Source organism: Balaenoptera musculus, chromosome 1 (assembly GCF_009873245.2).
Source record: "Balaenoptera musculus isolate JJ_BM4_2016_0621 chromosome 1, mBalMus1.pri.v3, whole genome shotgun sequence".
Taxonomy (NCBI): Eukaryota; Metazoa; Chordata; class Mammalia; order Artiodactyla; family Balaenopteridae; genus Balaenoptera; species Balaenoptera musculus.
The window spans coordinates 39,747,044-39,770,084 of NC_045785.1; the positions used below are offsets into that span (position 1 = coordinate 39,747,044).

General features: G+C 36.5%; 1 protein-coding gene across 1 annotated transcript in view; it reads right to left on the reverse strand.

Annotated features, from left to right (window-relative positions):
- LOC118896964 (putative selection and upkeep of intraepithelial T-cells protein 1 homolog) overlaps positions 1 to 23,041 on the reverse strand; it is a gene marked incomplete at its 5' end in the record, with an annotated part of 43,523 nt that overhangs the window by 17,730 nt on the left and 2,752 nt on the right. The window contains 3 exon segments of the mRNA XM_036855673.1: positions 16,169 to 16,291; positions 19,724 to 19,831; positions 21,473 to 21,577. Coding sequence (XP_036711568.1) covers positions 16,169 to 16,291; positions 19,724 to 19,831; positions 21,473 to 21,577 — 336 coding nt within the window.

Sequence of the window (23,041 nt, forward strand, 5' to 3'; positions counted from 1 at the left end):
TCATCTAATTTTCCGCTTTCACATATTTCTGTTAAGTTGATGATTTTGTTATCTCACTTGTCATGACCTAAGACCAGATCCTGATCCAATTGCCTGCTACCTATCTTTACCATAGACACGTCAAAATCAATACCCAGAATTGGTACGCCTTCCCCTTCAATGCTCTGTAATTCTGTTTTCCACACTCCTATTTTTCTATCTTGATTATTAGTATTTCTATTTTTATGATCTCTCAAAAAATAAACCTGGGCATCGCTCTTAACTTTTTTCATCTTCTCTTTTCCTGCCCCCAACACATCCACTTGTTTAATCAGTACTGTTCATTTTTCCCTCAAAATATGTCATTTAGAAGTACTTCTCACTAATGAGGAATTGACGAATCACATTGGGAACTCCGAGGAGGGCAAGTATATTAGAAATTTTGGAACAGGGATGGGATAGGAATTAACACCATGCATTTGAAAAATCTCCAGATGACAACCCTAGCTGTCAAATTAAAATAAAATGTAAAATATACCACAAAAATGTTTAAAATATGGGGTAAATTACATGAAGACAATAAAATATAAGAAAATGATTAATAATATATTATTCAAAACTATTATTCTGATGATAGAGACTGTTTTATGGACAAAGATAAATGAACAGAATTGACTTAAAATACTGAAAATCATACTATATCAACCACAGTATATCAGGGATGATTCTTAGAAAAGTAAGGGGTACAAATTGTTGCCAAAATTCTATTCCTGGAGTTTGAGGTAGGGCAGACATTGAATATTAGTGACAGTATATTGTGAGTCATAGATTACAACAAATATATTTCTCAATACCTCAAGTTTATTTAAAAACATACAGAATTGTCTCTTAAGTAGGTTATAGATGAGCTATTTTTAAATAACTCTTTTTTAAATCTTTCATAACAGACTTTTCAATGGTGCACTTTTTTTTTTCTTGAAGGGAAGGGGAAAAAAAAGGAGCAAATTTTCCTAATTATTTGACAAAGCTAGCATATATTGATATGCACACTGTCAAAGAGCACCAAAAAAATAAATACAACTTTTGAATTTAGCCAAGAATTATACATATAGTACTTGTAAGTGAAATTAAACATTACATGAAAATTAACTTCTAGCTCATCCAACTAGAGGATCAGAGGATCTTTACTATTAGGAAACTTATTAGCATAATATAATGCATCAATTATTCTAATGAGAAATATGATAATGTTAATACAGTTGATGCCATTAGAGTTATTACATTTCAAATGAGTTCCTAATTCAAGAATTAATCAAAAGTAAAATGTCTATTTAACATTACATATATTAACTTTCAAATAGAGAGTAGTGGAAATATCAAGTATTATTATTATTAAGTAGCTAGAGAGAATGTTCCTTATTCCTGGCATTAACTCATTTAAGAAGGTAGGTAGGTATGCCTGTAGGAGATGGCCTAAGATACAGAATTTTAAAATGAGCCCAATATCAAAGAGTAAAAAGCCCCTGTATTTTTGAGATGTTGTTTATATTGGATACCATTGGTAAAAACTTTGGAAGAAGATCTGAGTATCCTGTGGTTTGACTGATACTACACTTCTAGTGGAGTCTGAGGTGAAGATCTCTGAGTCTATATACACCAGAAAGGGGTCATGTTTCATTTGAGAGTATACCCTTACCGAGTCAAGAAGCTAGATACAAACCAAGAGACTAGAAAATGAATTTCAGAAAGTAAAATGTAGAATCAATTAATATAAAAACAGAAATCAAATAAAAAATGTTCAGATTCCCAACAAAAAGAACTGATTTTCCCCTAGTAAAACAGACACACACCATTGTTAAGATTTGTTATGAAAAAAAGGGACAGGTCATATATAAAAATATAACAGGAAGGAGTAGATAGTTCTGCCTCAAGCCATGACAGAACAAGTGGTTCCTGAACTCTTCTTTGAGAACTACTGAAAGAGATGAATAAAACACGTATTTATAAAATGCTTGAGTACATCAGTGAAAATGGTAAAGTAAGAAACTTCAAAAATCCTTCCCTGGTACAGACTGAATGTTTGTGGTCCACGCCCTTGCCCAAAATTCATATGTTGACACCCTAACCCCTAATGTAACTTATTTGGAGATAGGGCCTTTACAGAAATAATTAAGGTTAAATGAGGTGATAAAGATAGGGCCATGATCCAGTAGGATTAGTGTCTGTATAAGAAGAGACATGAGAACTCGTACACTCTCTCTCTCTCCCCTTGCTTGCACAAAAAGAAGGGGTCATGTGAGCACACAACAAGATGGTAGCCACCTACAAGCCAGAAAGAGAAGCCTCACCAGAAACTAACCATGCAGGCACCCTGATGTGGGACTTCCAGCCTCCAGGACTGTGAGAAAATAAATGCCTGTTGTTTAAGCCACCCAGTTTATGGTATTTTATTATGGCAACCTGAGCTGATTGATACTTTCCCTTTATAAAACTGTAAGTAAACTAGGAAAAAATGCACCAGAAATCAACTTTTTTCAGAACTCTGGAAACTAACCACAAGCTTGCAACCAGGGGAACACTTAATCAGAAAAAAATAGTTGAATTTCAGTAAGAACAGTGAGCTTTGTGGCATTCTAACTGGCATTCTAACTTAACCTGTTCTTATCCCCTGCTTTCCAGCTCAGTGGTAACGTTGAATATAACAGCCTGAATTCCCCTATTAGTACTGGAAGAGGGAGTAGAATGGACTTCAATAGCAAGGGTACAAGCAGGATGGAACCCACATGCATGAAGTAGACCCTCACTAGGATGGACTGAAACCCATATGCATTCTTATTTCTTTTGATCTTGTTGAAGAGAGTATGTTGCAGAAGCCAGAGCCCTTCATCACAATTGACACACACACATTTGGCTTAGGACTCAGAGAAGTTGAAGGCGGATTCATGGGAAAGTAGAGCAATTGCAGGTCTAGCTTCTACATCATGCCAATGAAAGGAATCAGCAGATCAGCAGCAACATATACAAGCTACAAAAATGGCTGCTGCTTCCTTTCCAACCTCCGTCTCCCAGGAATTTTCCTTATGGCCTACCCTAACTGGAAACATAAATGAAAGGGCATTCTGGAAAGTGTAGTCAAGTTGACACACATTTAAGGACATGATCACAATGTCCTTAGATCAATTTTTTATTTTTACATATGAGAAAGGACAGAACCCTCTGAACTTAAACTAAGGGAAAAAATGGACAATAGAAACAGACCTAACAGACTAAAGTTGACTGAGATAGTAAAATTAGCTGATAAGTTTAAAATAACTTTAATTGATTTGTTCAAGCATGCAGAGGAAGAGATAGATAACATTACCATAGAAGTGGAATCTATGGTAGGAAAATATTGGGGATTCCCAGGAGGAGAAAATATAACTTGTGAAATAAAAAACTCATTAAAAAGAGTTTAGCAGCATATTCAGCAGAAAGAACATGGGATTAGGGAATTGGGAGACTATTTAATTGTAAATATCCAAACTGAAGAACAGAGAGGAAAAAGAATATAAAATAAAGAAAAATTCATAGGGATATAAGAGAAACAGTGAAAGGATATAACAGATATGTAACTAGACACCCGAAAGCAGAAGATGTATTTGAAGAAATAATGACTGGAATGCTATTTTTAAACCCATGTATTCATGGAGTTATGTGAACCTCAAGCAGGATAAACCATATCAAACACATCGTAGTCAGACTATGGAAATCAAATTGAAACAAATCTGTTTAAAGCAGTCTGAGAATAAAAGACATATTGTCTTCAAAGAAACAACAATAGGACAGATAGCTGACTTTTCAACAGATAATACAAAAGGCAGAAAATAATGGGATTATCTATTTGACACAACGGAAGGAAATAAGTTCCAACCAGGATTTTGTTCCATATGATGCTATCCTTTAAAAACGTAGGTTAAATAAAGATGATTCCATAGTGGCCTTAGAGAAGTAATTCTACTTTAGTTTAAGGAGAAATTTACAGGCAACCAAATCTCCTGGTTCTTGAATCAAATTAAACAACGTCATATGCCTTTATCCTGGCATAAAAAGCTCAGTCAATGACTGTATTTCCGTAAGTCAGTATTTTTGCTTCAGGACTTCTAGCTTTTTAGGAAGACTATCTCCCTGATATCTACCATGTTGATTTCCCTCTGAATGTAAACTTCTTCCAAGTTTCTTCTAGATTATAGTTGGAACTTGTTTCTGCCCTTGACCTTTGTTATAAATTCAGTCATTATGAAAGCCAACCCTGAAATAAATTTATATACTAAAATTTTCCCTTGTGTCACTTATCAGAGTAAGTATTCTGGCTTCATTTGGAAACTTTATGCCTCCTACACTTATTTTACAAAATCATTCTTTTAGTTCAATGCACAAAAGACCTGTTATCTGTTTATTTAATTTTTAACTGTAGACTTTCATGCTAATAGCCCTCTGATGCATTTCCCTGATTGACATCAGATTTCCTCTGGTAGATATGTAATTTATGAGCTCCAAAACTACCAATAAACCATAATTGAAGGATGTAGAGAATTGTCTTTTAGAGTTCTCTGCTTAGGAATTTTTGTCTGATTTTCTTCTCCAAAATGATTATTTACTCTAATTTGTCTTAAAGTTTACTCTCCTTACCCCTTTACATGGATGTAGATTTTAACACATCCTAGAAAGAAAATTCTAACATTCAGAATTCTCCAGCCAGGAAGAAGTCTGTCTCAAGATAATCGTGAGTTCACCATACTTGGGAGTATTCAAGCAAATAATTGACAGCCTAATTAAAAGATAAAAGAAATTAACGGAATTTCTTCCCTATGCTAGGTAACTTGATGTTTGAAGTCCTTTGTCTATGTGTTATTATGGGACTCCAATTACTTTGTTTTCTTAGCATCCTCAGAAATCCTTAAGCCACAGCTGTGATTTTCCCATATCTTTCAGTATATCTGTATACAGGGAGTGATGTCTAATTACAGCCATATGCTGGCTCTACTCAAAATCACTTGAAACTCCAAGCTCTGCCACATCTCTGGGTCTTGCTCTTCTTCCTTACTGATCCTAATTTCTAAATAACTCCATATAGAACTAAAAGTAAACAAGAACTTAGAGACAAGGGTTAATACTGCTTTTTCAACATGTTCCTGTTAGAAAATCCTGGTTTCCTAATTTTTACATTTCCTTTCTCTTTCTTCCATATTTCCAATTCCCACCAAATGCTTATTGGATGAAAAGTGTGCTGTAAAGCATATTTATACTCATGATTAGTATAGCCATGCTAATTTTATTACTGTATTATTTTGGACTGATAAATGTGCATGGCAGATAGTGTGGGTGCTCTGAGGTATTCTTTCTCTGCCTCATTTTAAAGTCCTCTGAGATTTGTTTGTCATTGTTGTATGATTCCTTGTCTCAGATAAGTTCAGATAGGAAAAACATTGATCTGGGTTACATTTCCAAGATCTTCTACCTCAGTAGTCTTGGTTGAGTTCTAGGTATCCAGGTTCTCATGCTATTTGGGGTTGCTGTCAGTAAAAATTTTATTGCTTCAACACCCTTATCAGCATTAAGCAGGAATTAAGGTTCATCTTTACTGTGAATTTATAAGTGTGTGTGTATATTTTATAACATTGTGTGCATATGTCTATTTAAAATTTCATTTTAAGGCATTTTTCTCAGCATTCTTTTGCATTGGCATGTAACACTTTATGTGTCATTCTCCTATTTCCAATTTTTGGTACTAAATGCAATGCTGCTAAGAAAATTATTCAATGTGTCTCCTTGTATAGGAGCTTCAATGAGATGTATGTGGAATTTCAGAATTAAAGGCTATTTGAATTTTCAGCTTTACTTGATATAGCTGCCATTTATAAAATATATCTGCCAAGTATCTTGATGAATGGATCAAATAATGAAGGAAAATGACAGGAGGCACAATACATGCAAACTCAGAGTTAAAGGGGAAATTGAAAATTCACTTGTATTAAGCATTATAATCCTGAAATATTTTCAAATGACTATTTAGATTGATGATATTTATGTAAAGATAAAAATATATCTGTGAGATCCAATTTAACAAATATTTTATTAGCCACTAATATCTCTTCTCATTGGTTAAACCTGACAGATGGAAACTAATGTAGTAGAGGGAAAATGCATAAAAATTGCTAGAATATGGACAAAGTGAAAATGTTCAGGAAACTTTTTGTTGTTGAGAAAAATAGTTAATAGAGTGATAAATTTTATACCTTTTAAACTTAATTTTAAATTCCCAAATCTCTAATGGGGTCTCTAATATTGCACAAGTAGAATTAAAATATTTGAACAAGAGAAGAAAAATATATACTGAGAAAAATCCAATCTATCCCAAAGAGAACATTAAGGAAAATAAATAACAAAGCATAAAAAAGATGAGACAAATAGTAAACACAAAATAAGATAGTAAATTTAACTATCTTCATAATCACAATAAGTTTAAATGGACTAGGAACTCCAGTAAAACTTAAAAAATGAATTTAAAAAATCCAGCAGTATGTTATTTAAATGAAATCTAATTAAAACTTAAGACTACAGAAGGTTTAATTATAAAAGGCTAGGGAAAAAATAATCCCTAAGTAATAATCAAAAGAAATCTGATATAGTTGGATAATATACAAAATAAGATGAAAGAAGTACAGAGTTTCAATATCTAATGATAAAAATTTCATTCTTTCCAACCATAAATAAAACATTAACAAACAGTACTCACATATTATAATTACAGAAGTCCAAAAACTTTAATAATAAGTACCATACAGGCCACATTCTCTGATGACACTGAAATTTAGTTGGATATCAATTTTTAAAAAAATATTTAAAACAATTTAAAGTCTTCTAGAAATTCAAAAATATTTTAAATAATTATAGGTATAAAGAAAATTATATATAAAAATTTACACACAAAGGAAATTCTGGAAAGATAGAAAATGTGACCTAGAACCTAAATCTTCCTCTTTCTCCACACAATAATAAACAGAGAAACTTTTGGGCCAACCCAATGGATAGCTAAAACAAAATCCACTGGGAAACATTACCAACAAAAACTAAGTGCCAATGTATATTCATGAATAAAGATATACAAAGGATTGGAGAAAATGTGAGAAATAAGTGAATACAGGCAAAGAAGATTCAAAATATGTATAATAGCAGACATTGGAATGCAAAGCCAAATCAAAAGAACAAAACAAATACTAAAAACTATAATTCAAGAAAACCTTCCATTAAAAAAAAAAAAACACCCAGATTTGATGCTACATATTAACTAAGCACATCACATGCAGAAGAATTCAGACTCAAAACAATCATTAGCAAGACATGTTCTATTAAAATTCCTGGACATTTAAAGTAAAAGAAAAATATCCCTCTGGTCACCTAGCCAAACAACAAGCAACATGAAGGGAAAATAAAATCAGATTATGATCAGATATTTCAATAGTAATACTTTAAGCTAGAAGACAGTAGTGTGACAGATTTAAGATATTCAGGAAAGTAAATAAAACTCAAAGATTTATAAACAGAAGAAATGACTTTGGAAAATAAAAGTTACTGCTAAAAGTTACTGCTATTAAATGTAGTAGTTACTTTTAGAACTAAAATGAAATGAAGGTTAAGAACATGAAAAATGTTTAATATCATAGTTTTTAAGGAAAGACAAATTAAAACCACAGTGAGTTACTGTTATGCACACATTAGAATGGCTAAAAATGCAAAGACTGGCCTTACAAGTGTTGACTAGAATGTGGAGCAATTGAAACTCTCATTCACTTCTGGTACGACTTTCAAATGGTATAACCACTTTTAAAATAATTGGCAGTTTTGTAAACAGTGAAGCTTACACATATAATATGACCTAGCCATTCCACTACTAAATATTTAACCAAAGAAAATGAAGACACATACAATCATGCAAAAACTTACACGCGAATGTTCATAGCAGCTCTATTTGTTAGAGCAAAAAACCTGGAAACAATACAAAAGTCCATCAACAGTTGAATGGTTAAACAAAGAGTTGCATGTCCATACAATAGAATACTATTCAACTGTACATAAAACAACAAGGACAAATCTGAAAATAATTAATCTGGATAAAAGAAGTGTGATAAAAATGAATATGCCCTTTATGACTCCACTTAAATGAAATTCTAAAAACTACATACTAGGGACTTCCCTGGTGGCGCAATGGTTAAGAATCCGCCTGACAAGGCAGGGAATACGGGTTCGAGCCCTGGTCCGGGAAGATCCCACAGGCCATAGAGCAACCAAACCCGTGCACCACAGCTACTGAGCCTGCGCTCTAGAGCCTGCGAGCCACAACTACCGAGCCCACGTGCCACAACTACTGAAGCCCACACACCTAGAGCCCATGCTCTGCAACAAGAGAAGCCACCACAATGAGAAGCCCGCACACTGCAACAAAGAGTAGCCCCCGCTCAGTGCAACTAGAGAAAGCCTGTGCGCAGCAACGAAGACCCAATGCAGCCAAAAATAAACAAATAAATTTATTAAAAAAAAATACATACTAATCTCTGTTGACAGAAAACATCAATGTTTGCCTGAGGATGGTGGTGGGGAGAGAGTAAAGAATGGATTATCAAGAAGTATGAAGAAAATTTTGGAATTAATGGATATTAATTATATAGTTTAAAGGGTGTATGGATATGTCAAAATTCATCATATTGTACACTTTAAATGTATGCGATATAATGTACATCATTATACCTGGATAAAGTTTTAAAAAAGAGAATAAAAGGGCTAACTCTCTCTATATAAAAATAGGGAGAATTAAAGGAGCATATGCAAATTCTTTGAAATTTTAACAGCACTTTGAATATGCCCTCTCGTTACCTTACATCCTCCACTGATTTTGATACGTCAACCATGAATGATGTGGTTCCCTTGTACATGATGAGTCTTATGCAGATATATATACCATAACTTCTTCATCCATTCATCTGTTGATGGTCAGTTAGGTTGTTTCCATGCCTTAGCTATTGTAGACAGTGGTGCAATGAACATTGGGGTGCATGTATCTTTCCAAACTAGAGTTTTTGTCTTTTCTGGATATTTGCCCAGGAGTGGGATTGCTGGATCATATGATAACTCTATTTTTAGTTTTTAAAGGAGCCTCCATACTGTTCTCCATAGTGGTTGCACCAATTTGCATTCCCACCAACAGTGTAGGAAGGTTAAGAGTGCATTATTAGTGTTTATGTACTATGCACTAATTTTTAGAAAGTTTTGGTTCATGGTTCTTATCTTTATTTTGTGGATGACCTTTTTATTCCTACTTATTTCTTTTTAATTATTTTTTACAGAATATTAATATATCTTTCAACATATATTTTGGTAAAAGTTGCATAGTTTTGGTCTTTGCATCCCTGTATTTTCAACTTTTCTGTCATTGAGCATTAGTTAAGTCTCTTGTAAACATCATAGATTTGAAAATAGTTTTCTTTCAATGGACATGTTTAATTATGGATAGATATGACATTTAATTACTGATGGGTATAGATTTATTTCTATTTTCAGAGTTACTTCCATTTTGCCCTGTAGATTATTTGTTTTTATTCCAGTCATCCCCCTAATTTGTTGTCTTCTGTCTTCTGATTACTTTCTATCTGTCTTCTGATTACTTTCTATCCTTTTTTTTTTTTTAAGTTAACATAGTTTGCAGAAGAGCTACAAGCGAAATGCAAACTTGAGTGTACAAATATATTTTACTTGCCCTCCATCTGGCAATTATTTGGCTTTATATAAAATTGTAAAGCCACAGTTACTTTCTTTGGAAATCTTAGCATATTGTTCCTCTGTAGTCTCTTTATCCACTGTCCCAGATGAAACATTTGATGCTTGTTTAATCCCTTAATTTTGCAGGAAACCTGTCAAGGAAATAAAATGTACTTGAGGTATTGTAAATTCAAATTTTACTAAAGGCAAGTAGCTGAAATAAAAACATGTTTGAGAACAAATTGATTTCCTCTGAGATGCCAAAAACATCTTTGGAAAAGCCATGAGAAACAACTTTTATGTAGAAGTCATTAACTTGAATTCCCTGGCTTAAATCAATGAGAGGGAAACCTCTGCTGGGAGAAAGTGTACAACGAATAAAGGCATTCTAGAAAGGAGTCTGATTTAATTTGCATAGTATCTCTTTGCAACTGAAGTAAATGAATACCCCGGTGAAAATATAATCAATAATATATATTCACTCTCTCTTTCTTTCTGTCTTCTCCCTCACTCACTCTCTTCCTGTACCCTCATAACTCAGATAACAGTAAATCACTATATGTTGTGTTTGTTTGCTTGGAAAAGGCTATTGCACAATAATAGTGATGCTTACATCATAAGACACATCAGAAACTGCAGTAGATTTGTGGATTTGCTTTTAAAATTTTTCTAAATATTCTTATGCATCCCCTTACCCTTCTGGAACTTGAAAAATTGTGAAACATAAGAGACATCAAAATGGAATAATTAACTTTTCAACACAGGAGAAGAGCTAAACTCATTCAATGAAAGGGTGCAGAGAAAGCAGTTATTGAAAAAACAATGAGATTCATACTAAAACCCTAACACAAACTTGGTAGAACCAGAGAAAACATTAAGACAAATTGTAGAAAATGAATTTGGGGAAATTATTTTTTCTTTGTAAAACAAAATTGACTTGATTATGGGAAGTGGTTGATTTTTTTAAATTTAAAAATCTCATAGCTAATTTAGAGCATTTCAATTCATGGTCAAGTTTGACCATTTTCAATTTTGGCCTGTTATGAGGTTGCTGCTATAAACTCTATAATATTAGCAGTGTGAGACGTATTAATAGAGTGTCAATGGTGACAAGTAGCGTGAACTGGGTCTTTTCAGTTGACTACATTGTATAATCTCTCTTTCAAATCAATTAATGTATTGTCTTAATTTTTTTAAGTAGAGATCTGGGAAAACCAAAAAGATAATTGGCAAAATCTTTAAGCGGCTAATGCAACTCTATCGTTGGTCTCCATGGGATACAGAGGAGCAGTGCTGAGAAATGGCCTTAGGGCGCCAAGTGGATGAAAACAGGATTCGTTTTTAACAATTCTGGTCCCCTCCACTGTGAATGACAGTAAAATTTCTCCTTGATTCTAACTCTTCTTTTAATCCCACTGGGTCAGCAGGTAAACCTGACTTTTTTTTTTAACATCTTTATTGGAGTATAATTGCTTTACAATGGTGTGCTAGTTTCTGCTTTACAACAAAGTGAATCAGCTATACATATACATATATCCCCATATCTCCTCCCTCTTGCGTCTCCCTCCCACCCGTCTAGGTGGACACAAAACACCGAGCTGATCTCCCTGTGCCATGCGGCTGCTTCCCACTAGCTAGCTATTTTACATTTGGTAGTGTATATATGTCCATGCCACTCTCTCACTTCATCCCAGCTTACCCTTCCCCCTCCCTGTGTCCTCAAGGCCATTCTCTACACCTGCATCTTTATTCCTGTCCTGCCCATAGGTTCTTCAGAACCTTTTTTTCTTTTTTTTTTTCCATATATATGTGTTAGCATACAGTATTTGTTTTTCTCTTTCTGACTTACTTCACTCTGTATGACAGTCTCTAGGTCCACCCACCTCACTACAAATAACTCAATTTTGTTTCTTTTTATGGCCGAGTAATATTCCATTGTATTTATGTGCCACATCTTCTTTATCCATTCATCTGTTGATGGACACTTAGGTTGCTTCCACGTCCTGGCTATTGTAAATAGAGCTGCAATGAATATTGTGGTACATGACTCTTTTTGAATTATGGTTTTCTCAGGGTATATGCCCAGTAGTGGGATTGCTGGGTCATATGGTAGTTCTATTTTTAGTTTTTTAAGGAACCTCCATACTGTTCTCCATAGTGGCTGTATCAATTAACATTCTCACCAACAGTGCAAGAGGGTTCCCTTTTCTCCACACCCTCTCCAGCATTTATTGTTTGTAGATTTTTTGATGATGGCCATTCTGACTGGTGTGAGGTGATACCTCATTGTAGTTTTGATCTGCATTTCTCCAATAATTAGTGATGTCGAGCATCTTTTCAAGTGCCTCTTGGCTATCTGTATGTCTTCTTTGGAGACATGTTTATTTAGGTCTTCTGCCCATTTTTTGATTGGGTTGTTTGTCTTTTTGATATTGAGCTGCATGAGCTGTTTGTATATTCTGGAGATTAATCCCTTGTCAGTTGCTTCATTTGCAAATATTTTCTCCCATTCTGAGGGTTGTCTTTTCATCTTGTTTATGGTTTCCTTTGCTGTGCAAAAGCCTTTAAGTTTCATTAAGTCCCATTTGTTTGTTTTTATTTCCCTTCCTCTAAGAGGTGGGTCAAAAAGGATCTTGCTGTGACTTATGTCATAGAGTGTTCTGCCTATGTTTTCCTCTAAGAGTTTTATAGTGTCTCTCCTTACATTTAGGTCTTTAATCCATTTTGAATTTATCTTTGTGTATGGTGTTAATGCACAGAAATCTCTTGCATTCCTATACACTAATGATGAAAAATCTAAAAGAGAAATTAAGGAAACACTCCCATATACCATTGCAACCAAAAGAATAAAATACCTAGGAATAAACCTACCTAAGGAGACAAAAGACCTGTATGCAGAAAACTATAAGACATTGATGAAAGAAATTAAAGATGATACAAATAGGGGGCTTCCCTGGTGGTGCAGTGGTTGAGAATCTGCCTGCCAATGCAGGGGACACGGATTCGAGCCATGGTCTGGGAAGATCCCACATGCCGCGGAGCGACTAGGCCCGTGAGCCACAATTGCTGAGCCTGCGCATCTGGAGCCTGTGCTCCGCAACAAGAGAGGCCGCAATAGTGAGAGGCCCGTGCACCGTGATGAAGAGTGGCCCCCACTTGTCGCAACTAGAGAAAGCCCTCGCACAGAAACGAAGACCCAAAACAGCCATAAATAAATAAATAAATAAATAAATTAATTAAAAAAAAGATGATACAAATAGAGAGATATACCATGTTCTTGGATTGGAAGAATCAACATTGTGAAAATGACTATACTACCCAAAGCAATCTACAGATTCAATGCAATCCCTATCAAACTACCAATGGCATTTTTCACAGAATTAGAAGAAAAAATTGCACAATTTGTATGGAAACACAAAAGACCCCGAATAGCCAAAACAATCTTGAGAAAGAAAAACAGAGCTGGTGGAATCAGGCTCTTGGACTTCAGACTATACTACAAAGCTATAGTAATCAAGGCAGTATGGTACTGACACAAAACCAGAAATATAGATCAATGGAACAGGATAGAAAGCTCAGAGATAAACCTACACACATATGGTCACCTTATCTTTGATAAAGGAGGCAAGAATATATAATGGAGAATAGACAGCCTCTTCAATAAGTGGTGCTGGGAAAACTGTACAGATACATGTAAAAGAATGAAATTAAAATCTTACTTTTGAGTGGATGAATACTGGGTACAGGCTCCTTTCTTCTTCCTTGTATCATTAACCTGTGCCTTTGGATGCAAAGATATTGATTGGGTTGTTTCCCTTAGTGGCAGAAACTAGGCATGAGAAGCATAAATCTGCACTGTAGGAATCATGGACTTGTCCTTGCCTTTGTTTAATCTCAAAGGGTGGAATGTTTCTCCACATTGGAGAGGTAATGAGGGTCTGACTCCAGGCCAGATTCCCATGTGTGATTCCTTATGTCTGACCATAGGAAATTACAAAGGCTTTGCGTAGCAGACCCCATGCGGGAAAGCTGTCCTCCCCACACCAGACTTGGTGCAGAGTCAACGCCTTGCACTTTCTGGAGGAAGCTGCAGTCAAGGACTAGGTCTCCGGCCCCCAGCAGCCATGCTCATATGCATACCTGCATTCCCAGTCCAGGTACCTCCTTTTGTAGGCCTCGTTTTTGGGGTCCTCAGCTGAGATGCTTTTTAGTCACCTCTTCTGAGACCTTCTTTTATTGGGAGACGGTGTCTTGACTAAAAGCTTCTCCTCCACTCTGACTCAGTATTTTTCCATTCTAGCCCTTCTCTGTCTCTCCTCCCCATCCACTCTCCCCTGGGTCCATAAAATGGCAGGAGCCTTTTGTTCAGTGTTCTTTATAGTGAGACACAATTTCCCCCACCTGTGCTGCATGTCACCTGACCCTTACCCAGTGCTGTTCTATGGGGGAAATGGAACTGTGAGGAGCCACCACAACTTTCCTTTTTTGGCCTCTTATACGCCCACAATAAGGGGATAAAAGCTTGACTGTTACTTTTAGTTTTGCTCGTTGTCCTAATTGGCCACGTCAACATCTAGCAGCTCTCAACAGGTAGTACAGAGAAAGCCAAGAGTCAATGGATGCAAAGATGAAAAAACAAATACCCATTTTTGTGGTTCTAGGTTATAGGCCTTTTTTTTGGTTTAAGTAAAAATAATTTATCTGTATTGTCCATAATAACTTATCATGGATTTGCATTGTATTCGGGGGAAAAAGTCTGCTAGTAATTAAGAGTACATGTTTTCATAACCTTGCATACATTTTTTAATGGAACGTTTTAGGATTGTAGATTACTGGTGGAACACAAGAATTAAAATTTTTCTTCCCGTGTGACTAATTCTACATTTCCTTCCATTTTTCATAAGAAGATTATATCTGCACAATAAAGCCAGGACTTTCATCGTTGGGCATTAGTTAGGGGATTTCAAATTAGTTAGGGGATTTCATTAGTTCACATGCCTTACCGTGAACATAGGCTCATAAATCTTCCTGTCCAGCCTTTGTGGACATCTACAAGTTTCTATAATATTAAATTATTATTATTAACTATGATATTAAATTTTTAATTCTGCCTTTGAGATCAAAATAGAAGAAAACATCTAAACCTCACAAAGAGCTCAGTATTGAATGTTTCTGGATGAAACACTTGGGCCTTCCAATTTTACTTGAGAGAACTATCACAGGTGTGAAGTCAGAAATGAGACTGTCACTGGAGTTTGAGGCACTAATACTGCACTTGTAGAAACCCCGGAGCCTCAAGGCAGCTACAATCAGAAAGCCCTTATAAGGCATAAGTCTTCCTCCTTTCCCTCCCTCCTCCCTCCCTCCCTTCCTCCCTTCCTCCCTTCCTTCCCTCCTTCCTTCCTTCTTTCCTTCCTTCCCTCCTTCCTTTCTTTCCTTCTTTCTTTCTCTCTTCCTTTCCTTTTTTAGGAAGGAACTGTATTGTGTACATTTCTTTCAGGGATATCAGCTGATACCTCTATGAGATTTTGAGAGAACAGGTAGAGACAGTGAGAGGCAGTAGAGGTAGATGTTTCAAGAGATATAGAAGCAGAGAGGAAGAGATAGACAGATGTCACTGGGGTAGAATCTGACCGCTTCTGGTCTTCTCCCCCTCTGATTGTCTCCCTGATGTGTGTGTATGTGCAGGTATATGCATGCATGTGTGTGCATGTGATATTTATTGAGTGTTTACCAGGCACAATGTTAGACCTTTTACATCAAAATTCCTAATCTTCACAATCTCATAATTATCTTCTGCATTTCGTGGAGGAAATAAAACTAGATCAGAAGGGATAAGCCATTAACCCAAGGTCACTCAGCATGGTTAAGTCAGGATAAAAACCCAACCCTCTGGATTCAAAAACTATGTTCTTTTCATTAAGCAACCTTTCTTCTCTAGCCTGAGTAAAACCTGGTCTCAAAATCACCTTTTTTTTTTTTTTTTTTTAATAAACAGGGTACTCTCCTCACTTCTTTTTTCTTTCCTCCATAATCATATTTAGTTGAATTTAGAGTTATCCTGAGAATATTATCATCCTGGTTTGGCCAGCTTCATTACATGTGCAGTTTCATTACATGTGCCAAAGACATCATGTTAGAAAAGTACACATTCTGGCAAGAAAATCTCTAATGTATTATTCTCACATCAAATCCACCAAGAACTTTGCACATTAACAGATCAACAGAAAATCTACAGGTCTTTGTTTCTTTCCCCAGTTATTAAGGCACAAAGACTGGAAAGGTCACTTTTGTAGAAACCCCAGGAGCCTCAAGAAGGCTACAATCTGAGATTGTACCTGTAGATCAGTTGGAAGAAAGATGCCTTCTGAGTTACCACCCTTCCCATTCCATTTACCTCTGAATCTAAAGGAAATAAAGGAAATGACCATGGTGATAAAGACCATCAGAACACACAGGATCAGAGTCATATCTTCCAACTACATGACATCCAACTGGAAATGTGGATCTGAAATGGGGACTGGAAAGAGATGCAAGAATTAAAAGGGTCACAGAGGGAAAGGAGAACTGAATTACAGACCAATAAATTTACTTTTCACATTCCTATTGCTCCATACTTCTGGGCTTATGTGAGGGTGAAGGAGAAGTAGGCTGGGTTATGTGGATGATCCTGGAGATGAGTACATTTGGCCTAAGTCTGGAAGAAGGCTGCAAAGAGGCAGATACCCATTCTTCCACCCAAGCATCATGACACTTGCTCTGGTTGGCCAGAGTCTGAAGGACAGATAGACACATTATACCTTTATCTTCTTTATGTGGTGCTGTAGCCCCTCAAGAATTCTAGACCTCTTGAGGAGTATGGTGAAGTAGAATAGTCTAAGATGAACAGAATCTCTGAGATGAAAGAGATCTTACAATTCTCAAAAGTCATCCTCTTATCTGGAGCAGAAGTCTTCTGTAAAGTATGTTTTCTGGGTGATTATAAAAGTGGAAAACACCCCTAACTCATAATACTGATTAATATGTCTTGTGATGGGAGCACCATTGCCAACAGTTAGGGTATCTGTTTCATTACTGGACAGCTATGTCTATTAAAAATTACTTTCTTATATCAACCCTAGTTTGTTTCACTGACATGATTGTTCACTGATTCATACTACCTTGTAGAGAAAGACAACCAAGGTGGTGAGGATGAGGAAGCCGAAGTTAGGAGTCTTAAATCCATGTCCTTGAAATAACAGTTGAAATAATTGATAATATTCTCATTGGAGAAGTGAAAACTCGGAAGTCACCAAGGTTGTTGCCCACATGATATATTCCATGTGGTCTTAGACTGTACAAATGAAGGGTAAAGCGTTCACCTAATTAATATCTACTTTCCCCTATAATTTGATATAAATTCTCTGCCCTTAACTAGATCAGAGATCCCTTTTATAAGGGTAATAGCATACATTTTTAAAAATAGCAAAATTGCCCTGGGAGTGTGTGCATAAGGATCAGAGAGTGGAGAGTCTGTAAGTCTCTCTCTTGGTCACATACCTCTATTTTTCTCATGCTAACATTTAGGAGAACTTCAAGCCTCTTCCCATAAGGGATAGAAAATACTTTAAAACAAAATTGAAAGAAAAACTTGGAAGTAAGATAGTACAAAGATGCTAAGAGTATTTATTCAGAGGATTGTGTGTGTGTGTGTTTAAATCTAAGCTGAGTTTTTAACTTTCTTTCCTTCCTACATGGCTAGGAAGCATGTCTTCTAAGCATGGCTAGAGCTGTCCATGCTTAGAAGGAAAGTTAAGATGATGGTGGGGTGCGAGTGAAGAAAGACATGCCATAAGCTTAGGAGAAAAGGGGAGAAGGATGATGGCAAACACATGTAGCAGATGAGACACCAGAGAGGGAATTGAGACAGAATCCCTAGATTATGCTAATAGTAATGATAGTAACAATAATATCATACATTAGTGTTGTTTGTACTATGTGCGAAGCCAGGCTAAATGACTTTGATATATTGACTAATTTAACCTAAAATAACCTTATGAAGTAGGCATTATCATCAATATTTTAAGGATGGGGAAACTGCAGTTCAGAGACTTTAAATAACTTTCCCAAGTTCACACAGGTAATAGTATTGCCAAGAAGTCTGACTCTAGTCTGGCACTGATTCTTGGAAATAAATGGTATACATCTCTTGCAGATTGAGAGTCTTCTGCATCTCTTGCAGAATTAAAATGTACAATGCTTGTGGAATTTCCTGGCAATTCATATTTGTTAAATGAATTGATAAAGAGATTTCTGAATTGATAAACCTCAAGAAGGAAAATCAGTCCAGAAAGGTACAGCAAACAGAAAGTTGCCTAAATAGGGAGGAAGGCTGCTAAATGAGATAGTTGTAGAGGAAGCAGTACCTTCAGGGGAAAGTCCATTTTAGGTAAAGAGAAGAAAGTTCAGTAGCAATTATAAAAGAGGTTAGTGGATGGGTGTTACCTGCATAATTACCAGGAGTTGTGAACAGTGTGGATGGAGGCCTCTGTGATCAATGACTCAATTTTAGGTCCTCAAGGTAGAGCAAGCAAAAATAAAATTTTAATTCCCAGAGTCATTCTTAAGGATTCCAGGTCTGCTTCAACAGTGACAGTGACCTGCAGCCTATTCTTGGGACTTTCAGTTATATCCAATGGAAGCCTCATAAATCGCTAAATGCCCAGGCTATATTTCCCTGTAATGATAAATTCCTTTTCACAAGGCTGCTATGACTAAATATCTCTTTTTTTTTTTTTTTTACTTTATTTTTAGTCTTTTCATAGAGGAACAGTACACTACAGTTGTTGAAACAGAGGGCTAAGGAGTCTAAGTGCCTGGCTGGGGTCCTGGCGCCACCATCACTTAACTGTGTGAATAGCTGTTCAACTTCTTTGTGTACCAGATTTTATCACAGATAAAATCTAATTCACTGAAAATTAAATATATTAATCTTATAAAATGCATACTGCACATAATAAATATTTAATATATACTAGCTATTATTATAGCATCTTGATCCTTTCCTCCAGCACTGATGGATACGGCATTTAGTCTGCTAACATGGTTAATAAGCAAGACTCAGGTATGGACTTTCTTAGAGTAAAATATAAAAGCACTTGCAGTCTGGTCTGGTTTAGGGTATTTTGTCTTTATTTCATAGGAGAATATTAATAAATAAAATCCTCTGAATTGTTCAGCGCTACTTTGTGACTTCCGCATTGTGATTTTTGGCTATAGATACAGCTCCAGCTATAATAAAAAAATTACCTTACCTTGCTGATCATTGACATGTATACATAATTTCTATGGGGACCTCAAAGATAGAGCTGATGGCACATTTTAAAATATGTTGGGTTCAGCTATCCTCAAACTTGCACAATTGCCTTTTCAATTTCACCCTCAAAGAGAGTCAAAGAGGAGAAGGATCAGTTTCAGTTGTTCATACAGACCATAAACTTAAGTGAAATATCTGTGGACATATGAATTATTTTGAGAAGAGGACTTTTTTACTTTAAATCAGTCTTTAAAATAATCTATGACCCCAAAAGTTTAAGATATACTGAATTATTATCTCCTCTAAGATTCAAGTACAGGAAGAATTGGCATATTTTATTACATGAAATGATGGCTGGATTTTTGGCAAAAATATAGTTATCACAGTGAAAGAAATATATTATTTTGCTATGGAGGAGAAGCATCAGCAGTTTGTATCATTAAGTCCATAAATTCTAGGGGCTGGAATCCAAACTCAATGACAAGAGATCCAAAAGTTTATTGTTCATGTAATTCAAACAAATATTTGAGGTACAAGAAGCTCAGGCTTTCTTATAAATAGCCTGTTACTCTTCTTCAGCTAAATGTTTTGCCAGCTACTAAACACTTGGGAAAGGAGATACTTTCATGAAGTTCTCATCTTTCTGGTCCCACATACCTCTTTTTTTGTGATGCAAATAGATAATGAGGAAGACAGTCACACATATTGAAGTCAAGACTACCGGTGTGCCCACTGACCAAGGAGGTATCACATTGCAGGAGCAATCTGAAGGAAAAAAGAGATAATCATCAGTTATTGATGTGGAGACACTTTGCACTGGGGGAAATGCACCAAGAAAGCAAGAGTTATATTTTAATGCCATCCCTTTGTATTTATTTAGAATAGGACCAAGGGAAAAAAAATATAGCTAAGGCTTAGGACTAGAGGATCCCAAGGATCTAAAGGCTTAGGTCTAAAGCTGTTTGTCACTGAGACAATAAGCAGAGCTGTTTCTAGGATGGGACCAGTTTTGGGCTGAGCCTAAACAGACCCAGAGAAAAGCAACTTATCTTTCTTTTTCTCTATCTAGTCCATCAATCAACGTGCCTCATTTGGAGGATGAGACGAAGTTATGCACTAGTCCTTGTACTGTCTAGGTTCAAAATAGGCCGGAGTAGGATAGGTCTGGAGACCTCTGAACTGCCTAAGAGATCATAAGAGCCCTGGAAGTAAGAATTTCATCAGTGGAAGGGTGGTTAGACAGCATTTTGTTTAAAATCTTATTTAACACATGTCGTGGTGTCACTTGGCTATATAGCCTTTCCATGAAAACAGTCTATGACGGGAGTGCTTACTACCACAGGTCGTGCCCAGTCCTCTGCTGGAGAGTATTATGCACAGTCTAACTTAGTGTTTAAAATATGGGATACAAAGTCTCATGAGCATCATGGTGGCATAAGATAGCCCTCATTTTTATCTCCCCATCAACAACAAAAATGTGGCATCCATGCATAAACAGAAGTACCTCTATAGGATTTGTGGGACACAGCACCATACACCAAGGGACCCGGGAGGAGTCTTGCTCACCTGTGTGTCAGGTAATAAGCAGACAGTATTTGGTACCTGCTCTGGAACATACAAGAGACTGTGAACTGTGGTTCCTCTCAGCTGTGCTCCTGGAGAACATGCAGAACATTGACCTACCAAAGAGAGAGTCTTTGTGGAAGTCCAGGTTTTCAGGCAGAAAGAGACCTCAGAAGAATGTAATCTTGAAAGATAGAGCTATACCACAAAGGATCTGTGCATTTGAAGCTTTTAAAATTGAGCACACCCTCAAATCAAACAGCTATTTTATTGTGTCTTAAAATTTTCCCCCAAATCCTCCAAATCCATTTCCCCCAATACAACATAGTTGAGATGGATGAAAACTTTCTCCCTAGGAAGGGTAGGCCACCTGGTGTAACTCTCCCTGCATGTTCTATTTTCCTGATGCCGTGGACCATTAAGTGACCTCTGCTCCGCTGTTTCTGCCCTGTGTAATTAGCACTTTATTTCCTGCCCCTGACAGGGTCATTGGACCATTTAAGGAGTCAAGTAAGAAATATGTGTAAACTGTGTTACATGTTAAATGCGAAATGTTAAAAAGATCTCCCAGTTTGTTTGGAAAGCTATCACCATACAGGAAAAAAAAAGGATTTCAATTTGACTGAGGTACAAGAAAGTCCAGGCTTTCAGATAAACAGCATTGTCAGAAGCTCCGCGGCTAAAGAAGAATATCTAGAACCAAGGAATGATGAAGGGCATATGTCTAACATTTGTCCAGAGAGTTTAGAACTTCCTGAGGTAGATGGGCTTGGGAATCAAGGGTCAGGCAGCTTTAGCTCTCCCACCCCCACTTTATATCTCCTGCCCTTCAAACCCACTTACCTTGTAATCTGTAATATAAATCGACACTAGGCACCATGATAAATGTCGGCAGCAGAACCAGAATTATGACCAGAATCAGTATCCAAATTGTATTCCATGGAAACAGTTAATCAGAAATAGATTCATCCAAAGCATTCAAGACCCCATGACAGTGGGATATTAGACCTAAGCCAGTTTGGGGAGGTAGTTATAATTGGGTGAGTGAAAAGTGACAAAGGGTCTGGAGTGGGACTGAGCCAAGTGTGATTAGTTTGGGACTGGAGCAAAGGTGAATGAAGGCTGCTCACCCCAATTCTTCCCATCCATTCTGTCTCATGTTCTCCCTAAGGCAGAGCTGGGTTCTTCCTTCTAAGCCTCAGACCAACTCAGTCCTTCAGTCCTTTTGTCTAAGCAACCAATATATGCACAGTTCTGAATTCTCCAGTGTATTCACTGGGTCTGGCATTATTCTTCTTGAATACATTGAGACATACATTTACACAAGCTTTCCTCCTTTCCTATTCATGTGAACAAGCATCTGCTTTGGTTTACTGGTTTGCACATACTGGGCATAGACACCTATCATTTTGTTTGGGAATCTGATGTCTTTCTGCCCAGAGAAATAAACACAAAAATGTTCTAAAAGTAGTAAACTGCTAAACCTGTTGGAGACTTATTCCTATTATAATAATCTTGAATTGGGATACCCCTCTCAGCATCTGTCCAACATTAATTTCACGGACATATACAAATACTAATACATGTACATTTACTTAGCAGTTTCCAAGGCACTCATTTTATTTTATTTCAATCATTCAAGTATTGAATATTTATTGCTTACCTACTATGTGCCATGCAATATTTGAAGAAACTGGGGTATATTACAACAAAGATCTCTATCTTCATGTTTTAGAAAGGGAGAGAGATAAGTGACAATAAACATAATAAATGTTACATAGCAGGTTAAAAGGTGATGCTACTATATAAAAAAGAAAAATTAAAAGAGGGTAAGGTGATAGGAAATGCCAGGTGGAGGGGGTGGTAAAGGTTGCATTTTTTCAAGTTGGTTTGTCAAAGTGGTCCTTACTTATAAGGTGAGACTTGAGTATAGATTTGAAGGAGATAGGTAATTTATTGGAATTATAGCATTCTGGGAAGAGGGAACAACTGGAGCAAAGACCCCAGGCAGGAGCTGTTCTGTCATGGTTGGGGAACAGCAAGGAGTTCTGTGTGACTAGACCAGAGGAGACACAGAGAACATTAGGGGATGAGGTCAGATAGGTAACGGGGGCAGAGATAGTGCAGGACATTGTGGGGCATTTTACTTTGAATAAAATGGGGAACAATTGCAGGGTCTTGAACAGAGGGTGACATATATCTCATGTTTTAAATGGATCCTCCTATCCATGTGTTGAGAATATACCATAGTGGACAAGCGAAGTAGGGAGAACTTTTCAGTTGCTATTGCCAATGTTCAGACCATGGGTGATGGTGTCTCAGACTTGGAGGGCAGCAAAGGTGGTAAGAAGTGGTGAGACTCTGGGTATATTTTAAAGGTAAAGCTAGTATTATCTCTTGACACGTGTGATA